This window comes from Myotis yumanensis, unplaced genomic scaffold (assembly GCF_028538775.1).
Source record: "Myotis yumanensis isolate MYYU_CA2020_CCGP unplaced genomic scaffold, mMyoYum1.0.hap1 SCAF_7, whole genome shotgun sequence".
Lineage (NCBI taxonomy): Eukaryota > Metazoa > Chordata > Mammalia > Chiroptera > Vespertilionidae > Myotis > Myotis yumanensis.
Window position 1 is genome coordinate 36,413,077 of NW_027223758.1, and position 19,518 is coordinate 36,432,594.

Genomic DNA, 19,518 nt, shown 5'->3' on the forward strand with positions numbered 1-19,518 from the left:
ATATATCTTTGCCAAAACCGGTTTGGCTCAGTGGATAGAGCGTCGGCCTGCGGACTGAAAGGTCCCAGGTTCGATTCCGGTCAAGGGCATGTACCTGGGTTGCGGGCACATCCCCAGTGGGAGATGTGCAGGAGGCAGCTGGTCAATGTTTCTCTCTCATCGATGTTTCTAACTCTCTATCTCTCTCCCTTCCTCTCTGTAAAAAATCAATAAAATATATTTAAAAATATATATATATATATATCTTTATTACTTTCAGAGAGGGAGAGAGAAACATCAATGGTGAAAGAGAATCATTGATTGGCTGCCTTTTGCACCCGCCCCCTATTGAGGATCAAATCAGCAACCCAGGCATATGCCCAGACCGGAATTGAACGTGATCTCCTGGTTTATAGGTTGACACTCAGCCACTGAGCCATGCTGTTTTTAATCAGTCCAATAGGTTTTATCACAAGACAGTAAAGATGTTAGTCACCTTTGGTAAAGTAAATAATTATTTATAGTTTGTTTGCCTCCTTCCAAAAATGGTTTGATTTGCCTTGTAATAACAGGCATATCCCCAATAAGACTGTTCATATAGAAACAAGAAACAAAAACTATAGATAGAAAGGGAATAATATCGTTGTCTACATTCTTTTTCTTCCATGAGCTCACCTGGTGTCCAGGACAATCCTCTGTGGATGGGCACAGGTTCTGTCTGGCTTAGAGGTAGGCACGCAGGAGGCTCCTGTAAATGCTTATGAATTCAGGAAATACATGGATGTTCTTCTCATTCTCCAGTTGATGCCACAAGTGTTTCCTGGTGCTCTGGTTTCTTCAGGCTTCCATCCCCTCATGCACATTAGTGGGAATAATTGTCTTTACTTAGCTGCCTTTCAGATTCATTGCTTTGTTGGAGCTTCATCATCCAAGCTACTTCAGATTCTCTTGCCCTTTTTGTTTTTAATGACTCCATGCATAAAACTTAGAAAAAAGAAAAGAGCAAAAAAAGAAGTCCCCCATGATACTATAACAAAGGATATTTATTAATTTTTTTATTTAAACTTTTTAACATTATTTCAGATTTTCAGAAAAGTTTTCCAGAATAGGACAAAGAATTCCTGAATATCCTTCACCTGATTCCCCAACTATTAACATTTTACAACATCTATTTCCTCTCTCTCTCTATTTTTTTTTCCTTAGCTCATTTAAGAAAGAGTTGCAGATAAGATACACCCTATGTAAACCTAAATACTTCAGTGTGTATTTATTAAAAACAAGAAATTCTCTTATGTAATCATACTATTATTGTGCCCTTATAGGCTTTTCTATGCATATGTTTATGTATTGATATTTAAATTAAATATCAATATTGTTTTGTTTATATTTGGTTTTAATGGCTTGCTTTATAGAAGGGGTTAGCAGTAAAGAATGTATACTATAACCTCATGCCAGTAAATATTCTACAGCATAATTCATCATCAAACTCTGGCTTTAGACAAATAGGTTTGTGGAAGGCCACTCTCTTTCAGAAAAGGAACTGTTCTTGTGCCCTCGCATGTCTAGTCGTATGTTACATCTGTCAGTGGAAACCACTCAATAAATGAGCAAAGAGTCAGGGTAGTAGAAAGCCCTGAATGCAAATTTAATCTTTATTCTGTAGCCAGTAGAGATCCAGTGAAAGGTTTATAGCAGGAGAGTAAGCCAACAAGAGCTGTGTTTTCTGGAGATGAATTTGCATGTCTTCAGGAGAGAGTCAAGGAGGAAGACATCAGAGCATGAGTCCTCAAGCCCCTGGGTAAAATGATCCGTTTCAAGGGCAGATCTCTGCCCAGGTAGAACAGAGGCTTCTCCAGCATAATGCATCCTTTCCTTTCACATGTCTTTCAGAACTGGTTAAAGTCCTATGGCTATCTGCTTCCCTATGATTCACGGGCATCTGCGTTGCACTCAGGGAAGGCCTTACAGTCAGCTGTCTCCACTATGCAGCAGTTTTACGGGATCCCAGTCACCGGTGTGTTGGATCAGACAACAATCGAGTAAGATTTGCATAGGATATTGTGCCTTTGAAATTTCTGGACTTACGTTTAGGTTCACATTTGTCATGGCCTCATGTATGCACCATGCCCACCCATCCTACCTTCCTTACCTTTACTCTTCAGTGTCATCCCGGAAGGCAACACCCCAAGGTGCCCTTTCCTAGGTGAGCTGGGGATGGGCTCTGCCACAAACGTGCTGTGTGACCTTGGACAAGTCACTTAACCCTTTGGGGCCTAGGCTTCCTTATCAGCACAGCGAGGGGTTTGGCTATAGATTACCTTAAATTTCCTGACTCTAGAACTGGTGGTTCTACGAGTCATCCCTCTAGCATTCCCCGAGATAGACACTTGATGCAGAGAACACTTGAAAAAAAAGTTGACAACACTTTTTCCATTTATCAAATGTTTGCTGAGTGCCTGTGCTTGATCCTATGGTCCCTGACCCCCCAGAGGCTTACTATTTAGTGAAAAATAGTCATCTGGCTACATCAGCCTAGGACTCAGAGGAAACACTGAGTTTCAGGGAGACACTGAGAGGTAATAACCATTCAGCCACGAGGATGGTCGAGATGGCTCAGGGAGAGTATAAGAGGAGGAAGAGAAGAGTGCGGGGATGGAGCCCCTCAGAACAAACTGAGAAGGAGCAGACAGAGAGGTTTAAGAAGCCTGGGGTTGTGATGTCATGGCAGTGAAGGGGGGAATGGTGAATGAGCTCAGCTGCTGCAGGCTGGTCAAACAGGAGGCTGAGATGTGTCTGCTGAGTTTGGAAACAAAGAGGTCATTGTAAGCTCTGGAATGGTGGAGACAAAATTAGATTGCAGTGGGGAGAAGGAGAGGTGAGGAGTAGAGATGGCAAATGTAGGAAAACTTTCAAGAAGCTTAATAGTGAAAGGGAAGAATAGATGATAGCTAGAGAGGAATGAATTTTATTTGTTTATTTTAAGTTTGAAGAGAGTTGGGCATGCTTCAGTTTGTTTAAGAAATAGCCATGGAAGTTATTGAAGCTGTTTAAGAAAAGTCATGAGAAAGGAGGTGTGGGGGTTGGATCCTGAGCTCAGGTGGCGGAGAGAGCAGGGCTGGATGGGGATGTGGGGAAGGTAGTGGATGAAAGAATGGAAAATCCACCCAATTGAGGAGCCAGGATCTATCCACCCCTTGGATGAGTCACTCTGTGAGAGAATCATCTCTCTGGGCTTCAGCTTGTTCATTTACAAAGGGGAGTGTTGAATTATGACTCTCAAATTCTAGATTCCATTGTTCTGAGTGTCTAAGCTTTTAAAATGTGGTGAGTATGGGGTTTTATGATCCTAACATTCTGTCCAAATGTTTACTCCTAGGATTCTCTGATTGTGAGACTGTGGAATTCTGAGATAATACATTAGACTGCTCCTATGATGCTGGGAGTACAATGGACTCCTTAGCCCTGTGACCCCATGAGTGAGCTGGTTAGAGAGGACCCGACCGCCTTTCAAAGCGGAGGTTATTTTGAGGGCTTTGTGCAGGGCTCGTGGCAGTGCATCCTGGGGCAGAAGCACTGGTGTCTCTGCTGAGGCACCACCTGGCCTTGGGTTTTACTCTGTTCCAGAAAGCCACAGGCCTGCTGGACAGAGTTCAGAGTGTGGCAGGTGGACACGAGAGGAGGAGGCAGAGGGAATGATCTGAGGGAGGAGGATGGCATTTCCCACTTGCGGTTCTGCCCCGCCCCTTCTTTGCAGGAAGGTGGGGAATGCTGATTTGGAGGCCTGGACAGGAAGAAGGCAGTCACACTTAAAACAAGAATAGGGAAGGTGTTGGGGTAAAATTTAGAGACCTTAGTTTTGGCTTCAGCTCTGTGGCCTTGGGCAGTCCACTGCCTTCTCTGGGCCTGTTTCCCCCCTGGGGAACCTTCCAGGCCCTGTCATTGCAGAGATGGCTCCTGGTTCCTTTCCCAGGGACTGTCAGTGAAAGGAAGCTAGATTAGCAATTCAAAGTACTATTTTTTAAAAAATATATTTTATTGATTTTTCACAGAGAGGAAGGGAGAGGGAATAGAGAGCCAGAAACATCGATGAGAGAGAAACATCGATCAGTCGCCTCCTGCACACCCCCCACTGGGGATGTGCCTGCAACCAAGCCACATGCCCTTGACTGGAACCGAACCAGGGACTCTATCCACTGAGCCAAACCGGCCAGGGCCAAAGTACTATTTTTCAGTGCCTACCTTGGAAAACGTCACACATTAGTCATTCACTCATTCACTCATTCATTCATTCATTCAACAAACAGTTCCTTTAGCCCAACCTTGTGCTAAGCATGAAAATTAATAGTTCACTTATTCATTCAACTAAGTTCTAGCCCCAACTCACTGTTTTGTTATATTTTGCAAGTTACTCAATTTATGTGTCTCTTTTCCCTCACCTATAAAGCAGAGAATAAATAATTTCTGGTTACCTCACCAAGTTGTATTGAGAATCAGAAAAAAAAATTTTTTAATGTAAACACTGTGAAAATTATCAATTTTTATTCCAATGCATGGTATTGTTATTATTGTGTTTTCCATTATTGATTTCTGAGTATAGGACACTGTAGATGATGTAGACACTATATTTTATTTGGTTATAATATTCTGTCTCTTTTCTATATTGCCAGTAGCAACTGCTTTCAACAACTGCAACTGTTTTCCCTTCTAGCAATCCCAAGCTATTGTTTTAGTGAGAGAGTCATTAGGCCAGCAGGGACTTGGACGGCCTGGGCCCCAATCAGCCATGAGCTTTTAAATCTCCTACCCTGGCCCCTCTTTTATATCCCAATAATGTCCGAGGTTACTGTTCCCTGATATAACTTTACCTGGTAATAAACAGTCACCAGGATTTACTTTAGTACCAGGCACTGGGTTAACTTCTGGGGAAACAGTGATGAATATGATACAGTTCCTGTCCTCAAAGATTTTCCCATTTACTAGAGACAACAGACTAATAAATTTAAAAATGCTATGTCCTACAGTTGTTTAGCCACTTTTTGAACAACAGGGCACTTGCTGTCTTCCAAGCTATGCCGTTCTACTGTTGAACAGTTCTCACTCACTCAGCAAATCACTATTGACCACCTCTGTGTCAGGCATTGTGCCAGCACTGGGAATACAGGCAAGGTTCCTGTCCTCATGTGGCTTAGAATCTGGGAGAGAAAAAGAATAAATAAAAATGCAAATGTATCATTTCCATGAATGGTAAATGCTATGAAGAAAGTTAAGCAGGATAAACCTTAGAGAAGGTGGGCAGGGAAGTCGTCTCTGAAGGGGTGACATGTGAGCAGACACCTAAATGAAGTAAGGAGACAAACCATGTGAGAAGTGTGTTGCAAGCAGAGGGAACAGCAATTGCCAAGACCCTGCAATGGGCATAATCTTAGCATGTTCAAGGTACAGCAAGAAGGTCACTGTGGCTGGAGCAGAATATATGAGGGGAAAAAGGGTAAAGGTGTCATCAGACAAGTAGGCAGGGACTAGATCACAGGAGGCCCTGTGAGCCAAGGTAGGGAGTTTCGAATTAATTCTAGGTGTTTGGGGGGATCATTGGAGGGTTTCAAACCAGGAAGTGATACGATTCAATAACATTTACAGAGCATTTTCACATATGTGTCCTCCTTTGAGGCTCTCTACAACCTAAGGACAGCAAGAACTTGAATTTTCATGTTGCAGATGAGGAAACTGAGGCTCATGCTGATGCAGTCGCTTGCCTGGGCTCCTATGATTAGTGGTAGAGCTGGAACTATCAAGCCCATTTTCCTGACTCCCAGTCTCATATGCAGCAATGTTTCCACATATTCAGTTGTGAGTGAATGAATGAATGAGTCGATTGTGTTCCTATTGGGGAACCCATCAAAGCCAGGGTTCCAGTGACCCACACAGCAATTTAAACTGGGACTGGAGACTGTGCAGTATCTTCCTAGAGTGCTCAGTGACCACAGTGTAGGTGTGTATGTGTCTTCTCTCTGCCCAGATGGATGAAGAAACCCCGATGTGGTGTTCCTGATCACCCCCACTTGAGCCGTAGGCGGAGAAACAAGCGTTATGCCCTCACTGGACAGAAGTGGAGGCAGAAACACATCACCTACAGGTGCTTTGACTTCCTCTCTTCCTCCCTGGTTTTGGCTCCACCTTCATTCTTTTTTTCCTGGCCTGAGTTTCGGAGGTTGACACCTTAGGTGGGTCTGTGATCAGGGCGTGGGCCAGGTGCTGAGAGCCTATGACAGAGGTTCTCAACTTGTGGGTCTCGACCCCTTTGGCGGTCGAACGACCCTTTCACAGGGGTCGCCTAAGACCATCCTGCATATCAGATATTTACATTACGATTCATAACAGTAGCAACATTACAGTTATGAAGTAACAACGAAAATAATTTTATGGTTGGGTCACAACATGAGGAACTGTATTTAAAGGGCCAGAAGTTGAGAACCACTGGCCTATGACTTTGTCATCCTTGTGGCTCCAGAGGATGCTGTATCCAACTTCAGATTTATTTGGTTCTTTAGGGGTTCTTCTTTGTGTTCTGTTCACATTCCAATCATGTTTAGCTACAGAAAGTGGGGCATGGATTGTTCAGTAACTTTCAGCAATGATAAAGAACCATAGCTGAACTCATTCTCCTATCACCACTTGACAAACGACACTATCTGTGATCTACATCCCTTTCCCACTTAGTCTGATAGACTTCATTCGAGATTCCCAGCACAGGTTTCCAGTTGTTTCTTAAGGACTATAGAGAACTGGGACCTAAATCACAACAGTGTCATGTGCTGACTGTCTAGGGCCGTGGTCGGCAAACTGTGGCTCGCGAGCCACATGTGGCTCCTTGGCCCCTTGAGTGTGGGTCTTCCACAAAATACCGCCACACTCAAGGGGCCAAAGAGCCGCATGTGGCTCGCGAGCTGCGGTTTGCCGAGCCGCAGTTTGCCGACCACTGGTCTAGGAAAACCAAGGACAAAGCAGGATCAGTCTCTAAGTCACACCAGCGATCAAGAGCAGAGATGGCCGAAACCGGTTTGGCTCAGTGGATAGAGCATCGGCCTGCGGACTGAAGGGTCCCAGGTTCGATTCTGGTGAAGGGCATGTACCTGGGTTGCGGGCACATCCCCTGTGGGAGATGTGCAGGAGGCAGCTGATCGATGTTTCTCTCTCATCGATGTTTCTGACTCTCTATCTCTCTCCCTTCCTCTCTGTAAAAAATCAATAAAAATATATTAAAAAAAAAAAAAAAAAAAGAGGAGGGATGATGGAGCCCACCACAGCTTTCTCAGATGTCTGAATTCAGACTGGGGCTGGGACAAGAGCCAGACATAGGGCAGGCTCAGGTGGGCTCTGGTTGGCACCTCACAAGACTCTGAGTCCATCTTGGGTAGATCTCCTGGGTTCTGAGGTAGGATTTAAGATAGAGATCTTAGAGTGGAACTGAGGGCTCTCCTGCTGACAAGCTGTAGAGATCAGAACAGGATTCTTTCAGAAATTTGACAAGAAAAAGAAACTGAAGAAGAATCTGGGTTAGAAACTGGATAGACTCTTAGGGTCTCCTGAAGAGGTAGAGTGGATCAAGAAAAAGAACTGAATTCTAACACAACCCTGACCTTAACTTCTAGAACCCAACTTCTCTGAGCCTTAGTTTTCTTGCCTATAGAATGGGTGAATAATCCTTCTTCCAGGTGTTCATGGGGCAGAACATCCAGAAACAGTGATATTCCATTATGAGTAACCATGCAATATGGATATAGTAACCTTAAATAGCTAAATCTATAGCTGATTAAATCATATACTGCCCTATACCAGCTTTTAAATAGACTAGCAGTAGTCAGTGCCAAATGTGTGGAGTGTTTGTAAGAGACATTTCATTTAAACTCTCCACTGTTTAACTACTTTTATAACTTTTATAAATGCACATATTGTATGTATTGGGAGAATGTGAATTATTGAGCCTGGGTTGCAGGCTCAATCCCTAGTGGGGGGCGTGCAGGAGGCAGCCAATAAATGATTCTCATCATTGATGTTTCTCTCTCTCCCTCTCCTTTCCTCTCTGAAATCAATAAAAAAATATTTTAAAAAAGAGAAAGAAACATCAATGATGAGAGAGAATCATCGATCGGCTGCCTCTTGCATTTCCCCCACTGGGGATAGAGCCAGAAATCCAGGCATGTGCCCTGACCTTGAATCAAACTGTGACCTCTTGGTTCATAGGTCAACACTCAACCACTGGGCCACACCAGCCAGGCAGAGGAACATTTTAGAAACTACTATCCACCAACTTATTTTTTTTTTCTAAAAATTGAAGGGAAATCCTATATTCAACACAGACTTTGTCAGAGACTAAATACAAAGCACTGATTAAAGCAAAGATACTCTGATTTAGGCAGGGTTTGGGACCCAGAGTCTTGCCTACTCAGCCTATCCCTCAACCCCTAGGGTACCTAAGCAGAATTCTAGGTGTCAAAATTTGAAGATTATAGGACCATATGGTCTCTGATGTTCCTTTTAGCTCTGCTAGTCTTTGACTCGCTGTCTGTTCCTCCCTATTCTAATTCCTTTTCCTCTCTCACCAGCATTCACAACTATACCCCAAAGGTGGGTGAGCTAGACACACGGAAAGCTATTCGCCAGGCTTTTGATGTGTGGCAGAAGGTGACCCCACTGACCTTTGAAGAGGTGCCATACCATGAGATCAAAAGTGACCGGAAGGAGGCAGACATCATGATCTTCTTTGCTTCTGGCTTCCATGGAGACAGTTCCCCATTTGATGGGGAAGGCGGATTCCTGGCTCATGCCTACTTCCCTGGCCCCGGAATTGGAGGAGACACTCACTTTGACTCAGATGAGCCATGGACATTAGGAAATGCCAACCATGATGGTAAGGCAATGAGGGAATAGGGGATCAATCCTGGGTTTCTCAGAAGCCCCGAGTAAGAACCATAGATGAGATGAGTTCCTAGTTTCTAGAGCTTCTTGTCCAAGAACTAAGAACCTAAAAGGGTAGGAACTATGTCCCCTCATAGTATTCAACATGTGCTCCACCAGGGTCCAGGCCATGGAGATGGGTGAGATCACTTGGTAAATGGTCTAACTGGGCTGAGTCAGAAGGGAGGAGTTGGAGCATGAATAAGAGGATAAAGTAATGAATCAGAGGCTGGGGAAAAGGGTTAAAAAGTAACTAAAAGCTGAATGTGGGGTCTGAAAGCGGTAGGCTCTGGCCTGACGACAGCTTCAAAGGCCATCTTATGGGATGACGTGACTGGCTCACTCCCTTATGTCAACCTCACAGGTAACTAACATTCTTGGATAACTTTGCTCTTCATCACTATGATTTAATGAATATTACATGGATCCAGAGTTAGTACTGTACAGTAACAGTAACAATACTCTTCAGGTTGCAAAAGAGTCCCGCATCTATATTTACTCATAAGGCACATGTTTAGTAAGCAGGCAAGTGTTTGTCATTTTTAAATGAAGAGTTTGGGATTGAAGTGGCATAGCTGGCAGATAAGTGGCAGTGCCAGGGCTCAAACCATAGTTCAACCACCTGGTTATGCCTCTAGGGGCAACTAATAATTAACCCCCAGTCTCCTCACCTGTAAAATGAGGGGCTGGATTAGATGATCTCTGAGGTCCCTTCCAACTTTAATGAAACATGATACACAACCCAGGGGATCCAAACATTAAAAAAAAAAAAAAAAAAAAAGACATGGTCTCTGCCCTCTGGAAGCCCAGGGTCAAGTCGGGGAGACAGATATTGTACCTAAATCACCCTGGCACAGGCAGCCTGTACTGGAGGATATAGCAGAAATGCCAAGAAAATGCAGAAGGAGGCTAGGGGAGAAAGGGACAGAGGATCCTATTCTATTCTATTTTAGATTGTAATAGACAACTAGTATGTTAATATTCTAAGGCCCTGTCAAGTGCTTTTTACATAGTCTATATATATATTACTACCCCCATTTTACAGATAGGTAAACGATATAGAGAAATATTAGGTGACCTACCCAAGGTCCCATAGTTGGTGAATGATGAAATAAGGCTTTGAACCTGAGCATTATGATTCCATAGCACACCCAAATCACCTAGAAACTTTTTTTTAAAGAATGAGACTCCAGGCTCCAGGCCCCTAACCTTTTGCTATTCTGATTCTCTGATTCTGGGCCTGGGCCTGGGAATCTGCATGTAGGCTGATAAAATCCCTTCTGATGCAGGGGTTCCATCACCTCAAGAAACACTGTCTCCAACCCCAGAGTGTCTTTAACTTGTCTGATCGTAAGACTCAACCATGGCTTTTGTTAAAAACATGGATTCCAGGCCCTCCCCCTGGAGATTCTCATGCTTAAGCCTAGGCGAGTTTGGGAAACACTGGGCATTCCTTTTCCTTGGCGAAGCTCAGGCTGAGAGCAGACTTTAAAACCCATTTCCTCAGAGGCTGTGCCTAGTGTTTGTAAATGGGGATGACCTCCTTGAGAAAAATTTGTACTTATCTTTGCATGGATCAGGGATCATCAACTCTTGGCTCATCCTTCAAAGGGTGGTTCAGGAGGTGGTTTGGCCAAAGCTCAGCCCAGGCAAAATTATAAATCCAGTTTCTCTTTGCCCCCTGCCCTCTTCGAACCTGTGTCCTCTTTCCTACCTAGCTCCATTTCCTCTGCCCCAGTGTCCCTTCCCTTCTGTCCTGGAGGTGGTTTCCTGGCTTTCAGGACTCCTGTCCTTTATCTCATTCTTATTCTTGGATCCGTGTCAGGGAATGGCGGTCTGTGCTAACTGATAAGGTGTGAGGAGAAGAAAACTAACATTTTTTAGCTCCAGTGATATGCCAGCTTGTGAGATTTTAAGTCATAGCCCTGATAGAGATCAAGGAAACCCTCAAAGGTTGTTGTCCAGGAAGCACCGGGAAGACACTCCTCCTCCTCTGCCCTCCCCTTCCCAGCTCTGGGGTTTGCATTTCCCACATCCACTCCCTGCTGTTGGAGACCTTGGACCCAGTCTCAAAAGCCTAAGCATTGCTGGTGGTGTGGGTGGGAAGGAGTTGGGACCATCCCGGCACCTTCCTGTCTGTCCCACCCCATCCTGATGAAGGACTGCTGGTTCTGACAGAAATTCCAAGGTAGCCAATGTCTTCTTTGGACAAGAGTCAGGACTTTGCTACGCTCTGGAAAACCAAGCATGAACTGTCCAGATGCCTCTCGTAACCACAGTAATAGCTGGATGGCAAGCTGGAAAGGCACCAGCTGCCCTGGGACGGCTTTGGAAAGAGAAGGATAGGAACCAAGATTTATTGAGCACCTGTATATTATCTTGTTTAATTTCCACATAAACTCAGGGAGGGAGGGAGCAGTGTTCTCCTTGGAACTTTTGTTTTATGGCTTTCTTCTCTATTCTATATTTCCAATATGGAAAATTTCAAATTCACAAAAGTAGAGAGAATGACAATATGAACCCCCAGGCACCCATTACCCTACAACAACAATTATCAACATTATGTCATTCCTATTTTATCTATCCTCTCCCGTCACACACTTTTATTTTTTGGCTGAGATTTGTTTGTTTGTTTTAATTTCAGAGAGGGAGGGAGAGAGAGAGAAACATCAATGATGAGAGAGAACCATTGATTGGCTGCCTCCTGCACCCCCACTTACCCCCCGGGGACCGAGTCCACCACTCGGGCATGTGCCCTGACCAGGAATGGAACCTTGACCTCCTGATTCATAGATCGATGCTCAACCATGCTGGCCAGGCTTGGCTAAGGTATTTTAAAGAAAATCCCAGGCATAATCATTTCACCTGTAAATACTTTGGTATGTATCAATACCTCTGATTACTTTTTACACAACCACAAAATCAATATCAAACCCAACGAAATTAACAATAATTTCTTAAAATCAAATACCCGGTTTGTGTTCATTTTCTCAAGTTACTTCAAAAATGTCTTTTATAGTTGTTTGCTTGCATCAGGATCCAAACACCATGCATACATCATACAAGACTGATGTGTCTCCTAAGGCCCTTTTAATTTAAAAGTCACCTTGCTTCCTTTTCCTGTGCCCCAACAACCATATATATTCAAGAAACTGGGTCACTTCTCCTGAGTATAGTCATTTGGCTTGATGAGATTCAGGTTCACTTTTTTGGCAAGAATACTTCCTAGGTCAGTGGTTCTCAACCTTCTGGCCCTTTAAATACAGTTCCTCATGTTGTGACCCAACCATAAAATTATTTTCGTTGCTACTTCGTAACTGTAATGTTGCTATTGTTATGAATCGTAATGTAAATATCTGATATGCAGGATGGTCTTAGGCGACCCCTGTGAAAGGGTTGTTCGACCGCCAAAGGGGTCACGATCCACAGGTTGAGAACCGCTGTCCTAGGTGGTGCTGGTCCTCCCTAATCCATCACATTGGGAAGCACATGTGATGCAGGTTGTCCCACTTCTAGTGATGTTAAGGTTGACTGGTTGGCTCAGGTGTGTCAGCCTGACCCAACCTTTAAAAAGTTTACCTGGGGAACTTTAAAAAGGAGGGGAAAAAAAGTTGCCTAAACTCTAACCCAAAACTCCTGAATCATAATCTCCTCCACCTGTGTGTTTAAAAGGCTCTCTGTTGCAGCGGTCGCCAGCCTTTCGGACCTCACAGACCACCTGTGGTCTGAGGACCACCAGTTGGCAACCCCTGCTCTGGAGAACCACTGGATGGTAGAGGTGATTCTGATTCTCCAGCTCGTTGGAGTCTGGGTGAAAGGTAATCTAGCCCACCACGCCTTTAAGCTGGTCTTGGGGACTGCTTCCAGGTACTTTCTGTCCTCAACTCTTTCCAATGAGTCAAGTAGTGAAGTCAGCAGAATTTACTAAGCTCTGCTGGGGAGGGAGCCCAGCCCAAGGGAAGGTGACAAGACGGGAAGAGTCATCCAGACCAGCAATTCACAGGGTAGAGCCCTTTTGCAATTATTTCAGTGACTCTTCCCCACGTTGGGAGCTAGACTCAGCAGGGATCATAACGTCCATTTTGTAGATGAGGAAAGTAAAGTTTCATGTGGTTAAGAAATTCACACAGTCGGTAAGTGGCAGAGCCAGGAGTGAACCCAGGACTCTGAATTTTTAAAAGTCACCCCAGGTGGTTCTGCTGCAGGTGCTCCAAAGACCACACCTGAAAAAATATTGAACTTTTGGCACTGTCCTGTCCTGACTGCTGTCACCGAGCCCTCTCAAACACAAAGCTTGCTCTCAAGGAGCTTACAGTCCGAGGATGAATGAGAGTGTGTGCTAGATACTATCATGTAGAATGGAAAGTGGTCAGTGCCATAGAGATAGTTCAGATAAACCGCTGGTAGAGTGCAGAAGAGGCAGCATTCACTGCCAGTGGGAGAAATCAAGGAGGGCTTCCTGGAAGATATGGCATTGAGCTGAACTTTGAAGAAATAAGGCTATTCCAGGTGGAGGGGATGGCACTGGCAAAAGAACAAAGGAAAGGGGAAATTCTGTAAACTTTTGGGTGTTGGAGGAGTAAATCAGATGGGGCTCGCCAAATTTGGAGGTCCTAAGAGAAGGAAATGAAGCACACACAAGGTATATACTTGCTAAGAGGCCCAAGGCTTTGAGCTCCCAGCCCACAGGAATACTCCCTATTGGGGATGCTGGTCCTCACACACAGCTCAATGTGACCCAGCTAATTAACAGTGACAGTTTTGTGACAGGAGCCTATATGAATGCTTTACATATTTTGCCTCATTAATCTTCACCTCAGTTTTTATGATGGTACCATTATTCCCTTCATTTTACAGAGAAAGAGATTTAACCTGTCACCCTGCTAGGACATGGCAGTGCTGGGATTCATGGCAGTGTGACTCCAGGAACTGCCATTCTGACCAGTGGAGTCTTCTCCATACCTCTGCTCTTCCACCTCACACGCTCCAGGGAGTTCTCCTGCTCCTGATCCCTCTCCTTCCATCTCCTCAGGGCAGGTCTCTTGGGTTTCTGTGCAATAAGATGCCAGTTCCCCAGTTCTCTGCCTTTTGGTCCCTGGATCAAACCCCCAGGCCCTTTCCTTCAAGGACTTACTCCTGTTGTCAACAGAGACCCAGGCACAGAGGCTCACAGAGTAACAGACACAGGCTAGGGACAAAGGTTTAGTCTGGCCAGGAGCTTGGAGCCCTGCTCCCTGGTTTCCAGCAGAGATCCTTGTGGATACCCCCGAGGAAGAGCCTGGTCAGGAGACAGAGGCCTACACAGCTTGTCCCAGGTGGAAGAGCAGGCTAGGATCAGAGCCAAGACTGGACCCCAGGAAGCAGAGCTGCCTTCCGCTGGCTCTAGCAGCCGCCTTTGTTTGGAATGGAGCTCAGAGATGAGCTCACCCTTTCCTGCTGCCAGAGGGACCAGGACCTGAGGAAGGAACTGGGGGCAGCCTGGCCTCCTCATGCCAGCTTGCCCTTCCCCAGCAGAAGGCAGCCCCAGGCTCCTGGCCAACCTTGTGCTGATCTTGCCCATGCCCCCTTTGCTGAAAAAACTGGTGGTGTCAGCAGAGCAGCAGGCATACACGTGTCTGGGTCCACCCCATGGGGTTCTTCTCTTTTCCCAAGACTTTAGCCAGAAAGGCCAGAGACAATCCTCAACCCCATCTGACCCTCACAGGGCCCTTGGCTGCACTGAGGTAGGGTATCTTTGCCAGTGACACTGGGGCCAGAGTGGACACTATGACTCCTGACAACCTTCTGGGCTCCTGGCAGCCTCCCCTGTACTTGAAGGTGGCAGGAATGGACTGCAACATGCCTCAAAGCTGGGCAGTAAGAGGCAGGGCTCAAGGGCATTCCAATGCCAGAGATCAAGGGAAGCAGGGATCTGTAACTGGACAGACAGGAGTCAGGACTATTGAAACAACAGCCTGCCCAACTCCCAGCCCCTTGCATTTCTTTCACAAAGTTGGGGTTATTTAATCCCACCAAAATCAGGCTTTTCCCTGTCCCAGGCCTGATCAGGGGAGTTGGTTTTAAGAGGACCTGGTTGCTAGAACCCCAATGGCCTTGTGCTTCCCTTCTGGTCAATAGGCTTATTCTAGGCACCAACCTTCCCTACCTTATGTATGGTAACAAGAGCAACTATGCCCTCACACAACCCTATAAGGTAGGATGATTTCCCCAGGCTCAGGGGGTAGGCCTTCTGGCCAAGTTCCCACAGCTGGTGGGGGTAGAGCTGGGCATTAACGTGATCTGCTCCACTCAGGCATGTGCTCAAGACCACGATGCTATGTGGCTGCCTCAGCTTCATACTTGAGATCCCATGCCCCACTTTCAGCACCTGGACCTTATTGTTTTTTACTCAAATTTGAATTCCTGTCTTTGATCTCAATGATAACTCAGTTTAGATCTGAGGTCTTGCTGGACTGAGAGCTGCCACAGGCCTAGAGCCCGGCCTGCCCCTGGGTCTCCTGAAGCTGACCTCCAACCTCTCGCCCAGGACTCCCCTCTGCCTGTCCCACTACCTCCTCCTTGGCTCAGGCCCCTTTCGTCTCCCACCTGGGCCCTTGTACAGCTTCCGAACTGACCCCCTGATCCCCCTGCCTCTGGTCTCACCGCCCTCTAAACCCTCCTCCAACCACAGCCAGAGTGATGTCATTGTGTCACCACCCCCACTCCTGCTTAAACCCCCCACTGGCCAAGGAGCCAATCCAAATTCCTTTGCATGGCATCATAGCCTGCTGCCAGCCTGGCTGACCTCATCGCTCTCTGGCCCTCCCCTCGTGCTTTGTTCCAGAGCCAAGTGGAATGAAACTGCTTGTCCCTGGATCTTGTTTATAGCTTTCCGTCTGCCAGGAATGCCATCCCCACCCATCTTCCTCTCCTACCCCCTGAATCCATTCTCCTAACTAACTTCTTATCTTTCAACACTCAACTTATGCTTCACCTTGATGAAGCTTCATGGAACACCTTCCTTCAAGTTTAAATGACTCCTCCTTCTTGATATCCTCACTCTATAGACATCTATTAAAGCACCTGGAACACTAGTTTCACTTATTTCATTTCTCCTTCCCTTTCCCTCATGATGTCGAGAGTTCTGGAAGGCAGGGTGTGATCCAGTGTCCGGCACGGGGCCTAGCACAAAGTCTATGGGTGTTTTCCAACATAATGGATTGACTGTCTGATATCTAAGTGGGTGCCCTGGGCACCTCCCCATCCCCCTCTCCACAGGGAATGACCTCTTCCTGGTGGCTGTGCACGAGCTGGGCCACGCACTGGGACTGGAGCACTCCAACGACCCCAGTGCCATCATGGCACCCTTCTACCAGTACATGGAGACACACAACTTCAAGCTGCCTCAGGATGATCTCCAGGGCATCCAGAAGATTTACGGTGTGTGGCAGGGGAGAGGGGGCCACCACTTCTACTGGGGGGTTGGGCTGTGGCTGCCTGCCTGTCACGGGGAGCGGGGAAGGGAAGGGGGAGCACTGCCATCCATCCACATAGCTGCTGTGTCTCTGACAGCTGTCTGACCTTTAGAGACTGAAGATGTCCTTGCTTAACCAGAGTGGGCAAAGCTACCTCCCCACCTCCACCATCCCCCCTTGCCCTCACCCTGGGAAATAGGGGAGGGTATGCTACTGGGAGGGTATGCTACCTACTCCCTCTTCTCTCTTGCCTTGCCCCTCCACACACCTCCCTCTAGCCTCCTGAGGTTCACTTTCAAGGGGTCCCACCTCTAGCCAGGAGATCCACACATCTGCCCAAGTAACAGTGATACAATGTGATGAATATCATAACCAGAGCTTTTTTCTTAAACAAGAAAAACTAAGAAGCTAGGCTGATATCTTGATAAAATATGAGAAGCCTGCTACCATACCACCCACCCAGTTCTCTGGTAACACTGGTATGTGAAATTCTTGTTGTTGTCCAGTAGGTGGAGATGGGAAGACCAGTTTACTTGAGAAAATGCAGGTCCATATAGCACAACCCCCTCCCCTGCCCCACCTCCCATGTCCCACTGCCCCCAGGCTATGGAGCATAGATGGGCTCTCTCTGGACCTCACCGAGGAGGTGGCCCCACACAGAGCCCTGAAGGTTAGGCAGGATCTCCATAGGCTAAGCTGTAGAGGACTGGACAGGGGTGGTGGTAACTGGAAGGTATTTTGAAAATAGAATGGCCAGGATTTGCTGATTGATGAGACATGGGGTGAGGAGGATGACAACAGGTTTCTGGCTTTTGTAATTGTGGGGCCACAGGACTGGGATGTTGATTTGGAAATCTTTGGTGTCCAATATAGCCACATGTGGCTACTGAAATTGAAATTTATCTTAATTAGACTTAAACAAAATAAAATTTTCAGTTCCTCTGTCACACTAACACTAGTCACTCATTTCAAGTGTTCGGTAGCCAGGTGTGGTGAGAGGCTGCTGTACTGGACAGTGCAGATATAGAACATTTCTGTCATCCCAGGACATCCTATTGGACTCTAAGGGAGTCTTTCAAGCTGTGAACTGGATGAGATCACGTAGAGTGGTGATTCTTAACCTGGCTGCCCACTGGAATCACCTTCGGTTTTCAATAAAAAATACCAATACCAGACCCTCACCCCAGAGATTTGGTTTTAATTGGTCTGGGGTGCCTTCTAAGCATCAAGAGTTTTTTTAAACTCCCGAGGTGATCCTATTATGCAAGTTGAGAAGCTCTGACCTAGGGACCAAAATAGAGAGAGAGAAAAGAAGAGGACCCAGGGCTACCGCCACCTTTCGAGTAGAGGGGAATGAGGAAAGGCTGCCAGTAAAGGAGGCTGAGAAGGCACAGCCCCGGGTAGGAGGGAAACCAGGACAGTGCGGGGTTCCGGAAAAGAGAGAAGAGTGTTTTGAGGAAAGGGTTTCTATGATCTTGCTACAAGTGTGGGCCTCAGACAGCAACATGAGCATCACCCGAGAGCTTAAAGAAATGCAGAATCGCAGGCCCCACCAGATCCTCTGAGTCATAATCTGCATTTTATCAAGATCCCTAAAGAACTCATATGCACATCAAAGTCTGAACCAAGTAACCACTGAATCTGGCAACATAGAGGCCACTGGTGATCTTGACGGAGCAGTGCAGTGGGTAACGGGCAGAGCCATGCTGAGCCATGATAAAGAATGGAGGGTGTGAGGAAGTGGGCCAGCATGTGTGGAGGGGAGCAGAGAACCTAAGAAGGGACTTGTTCTCTCACAAAAGGAGAGAAGAAAGAGAACATATCAGACTTGAGGGTGGACAAATGAGAGTCTCATTTAATGGTTATTTTTCACATATTTTCTCAAAGATTGGGGAATAAAAAATGGGGAGAGAGGACAGGAGGCTGGAGTGTGACAGACCTGTCTCAGGCTGCTTACGTGATGGGGAGGCAGGGAATGGCTGGCCCCTTTCTAAGATGCAGCCCCTCTCTCCAGGACCCCCAGCCGAGCCCCTGGAGCCCACAAGGCCCCTCCCCACGCTCCCTGTCCGCAGGATCCATTCACCGTCTGAGAGGAAGCATGAGCGCCAGCCCAGGCCTCCTCGGCCACCCCTCGGGGACAGGCCATCCACACCCGGTGCCAAGCCCAACATCTGTGATGGCAACTTCAACACAGTGGCTCTCTTCCGGGGCGAGATGTTTGTGTTTAAGGTAGGCCCAGTCAACAGGCACCTTCCAGGGGTCCCCTCCCATGTCTTTCCCACCATGGAGCAGGCTGCTGCTCTGGGATTCGGCCTGCTGTGGGGCCTAGCTGGGAGCTGGCCCAATGGCCAGGACACGGGGTCTCTTCCTGGTGCTGCTGAGTGAATCAAGAGGGGGTGGGGGAATTGGTGACCTCAGGGTTACCTCTTGGAAGGGTTGGAGACTTGCTTCAGGTCTGTGACTAAGCAAGTCACCTCCCTTCTCTGGACCTCAGTTTCTCCATCTGAAAACTAGGGGTCATTCCCCTAATGAAGGTGTATGAAGATCAAATAATGCATGGCTATGAAGTAGGGGCTGGCACAGTGGTGGCTGTGTCTGTCTCCCGATCCTGCCAGGGCTGAGAGGCTGGCACTCAGGTGTGCCTGACAGGAAGCAAGCCAGGCTATATCTTGTCACCTGCCTGGTCCTGTCACCTTAGCCAGGGGCTGACTGGTGGGGAAGCCTGCTTGGTGTGTTGCACTGGGTTCTAAGGAAGCAGACTCTGAGACGATGTTTGGAATGCAGGACTTTGATGAGGGAGTACCTTTGGGATCAGCATCTGTGGGAGGGAAGCAGGATTGGGCAGAAGATGATAGTTATAAGCAGCCATTAGGCCCATTGCAGACTCAGCCACCCTCACAGGGGGCTCTGGAGCGAGGTTGGCTGGTCAGAATTACCCCATATTGGGCTCCACATGGCTGTAACTTTATACCCCCTGCCTCATTCAGTCACTGGATGAGGAAGGATGTGACCTGGAGGGAAATCTCTGAAGCGGAGGCCATCCTGAGAGGCGGGCGGGCGGTTGAAAACTGCCTGCAGACCACACTCCCAGCCTCGGAGGCAGTAAGCCCTCCAATGAAGGGGGTCTGGG

General features: G+C 46.9%; 1 protein-coding gene across 1 annotated transcript in view; it reads left to right on the forward strand.

Moving 5' to 3' along the window:
- Nucleotides 1-19,518, forward strand: part of MMP24 (matrix metallopeptidase 24) — a 44,474-nt gene that overhangs the window by 17,541 nt on the left and 7,415 nt on the right. Inside the window, exons 2-6 of the mRNA XM_070420196.1 lie at nucleotides 1,870-2,018; nucleotides 5,996-6,112; nucleotides 8,583-8,887; nucleotides 16,192-16,353; nucleotides 18,403-18,617. Of these exons, the coding sequence (XP_070276297.1) occupies nucleotides 1,870-2,018; nucleotides 5,996-6,112; nucleotides 8,583-8,887; nucleotides 16,192-16,353; nucleotides 18,403-18,617 (948 nt within the window). The remainder of the gene's footprint in view (nucleotides 1-1,869; nucleotides 2,019-5,995; nucleotides 6,113-8,582; nucleotides 8,888-16,191; nucleotides 16,354-18,402; nucleotides 18,618-19,518) is intronic.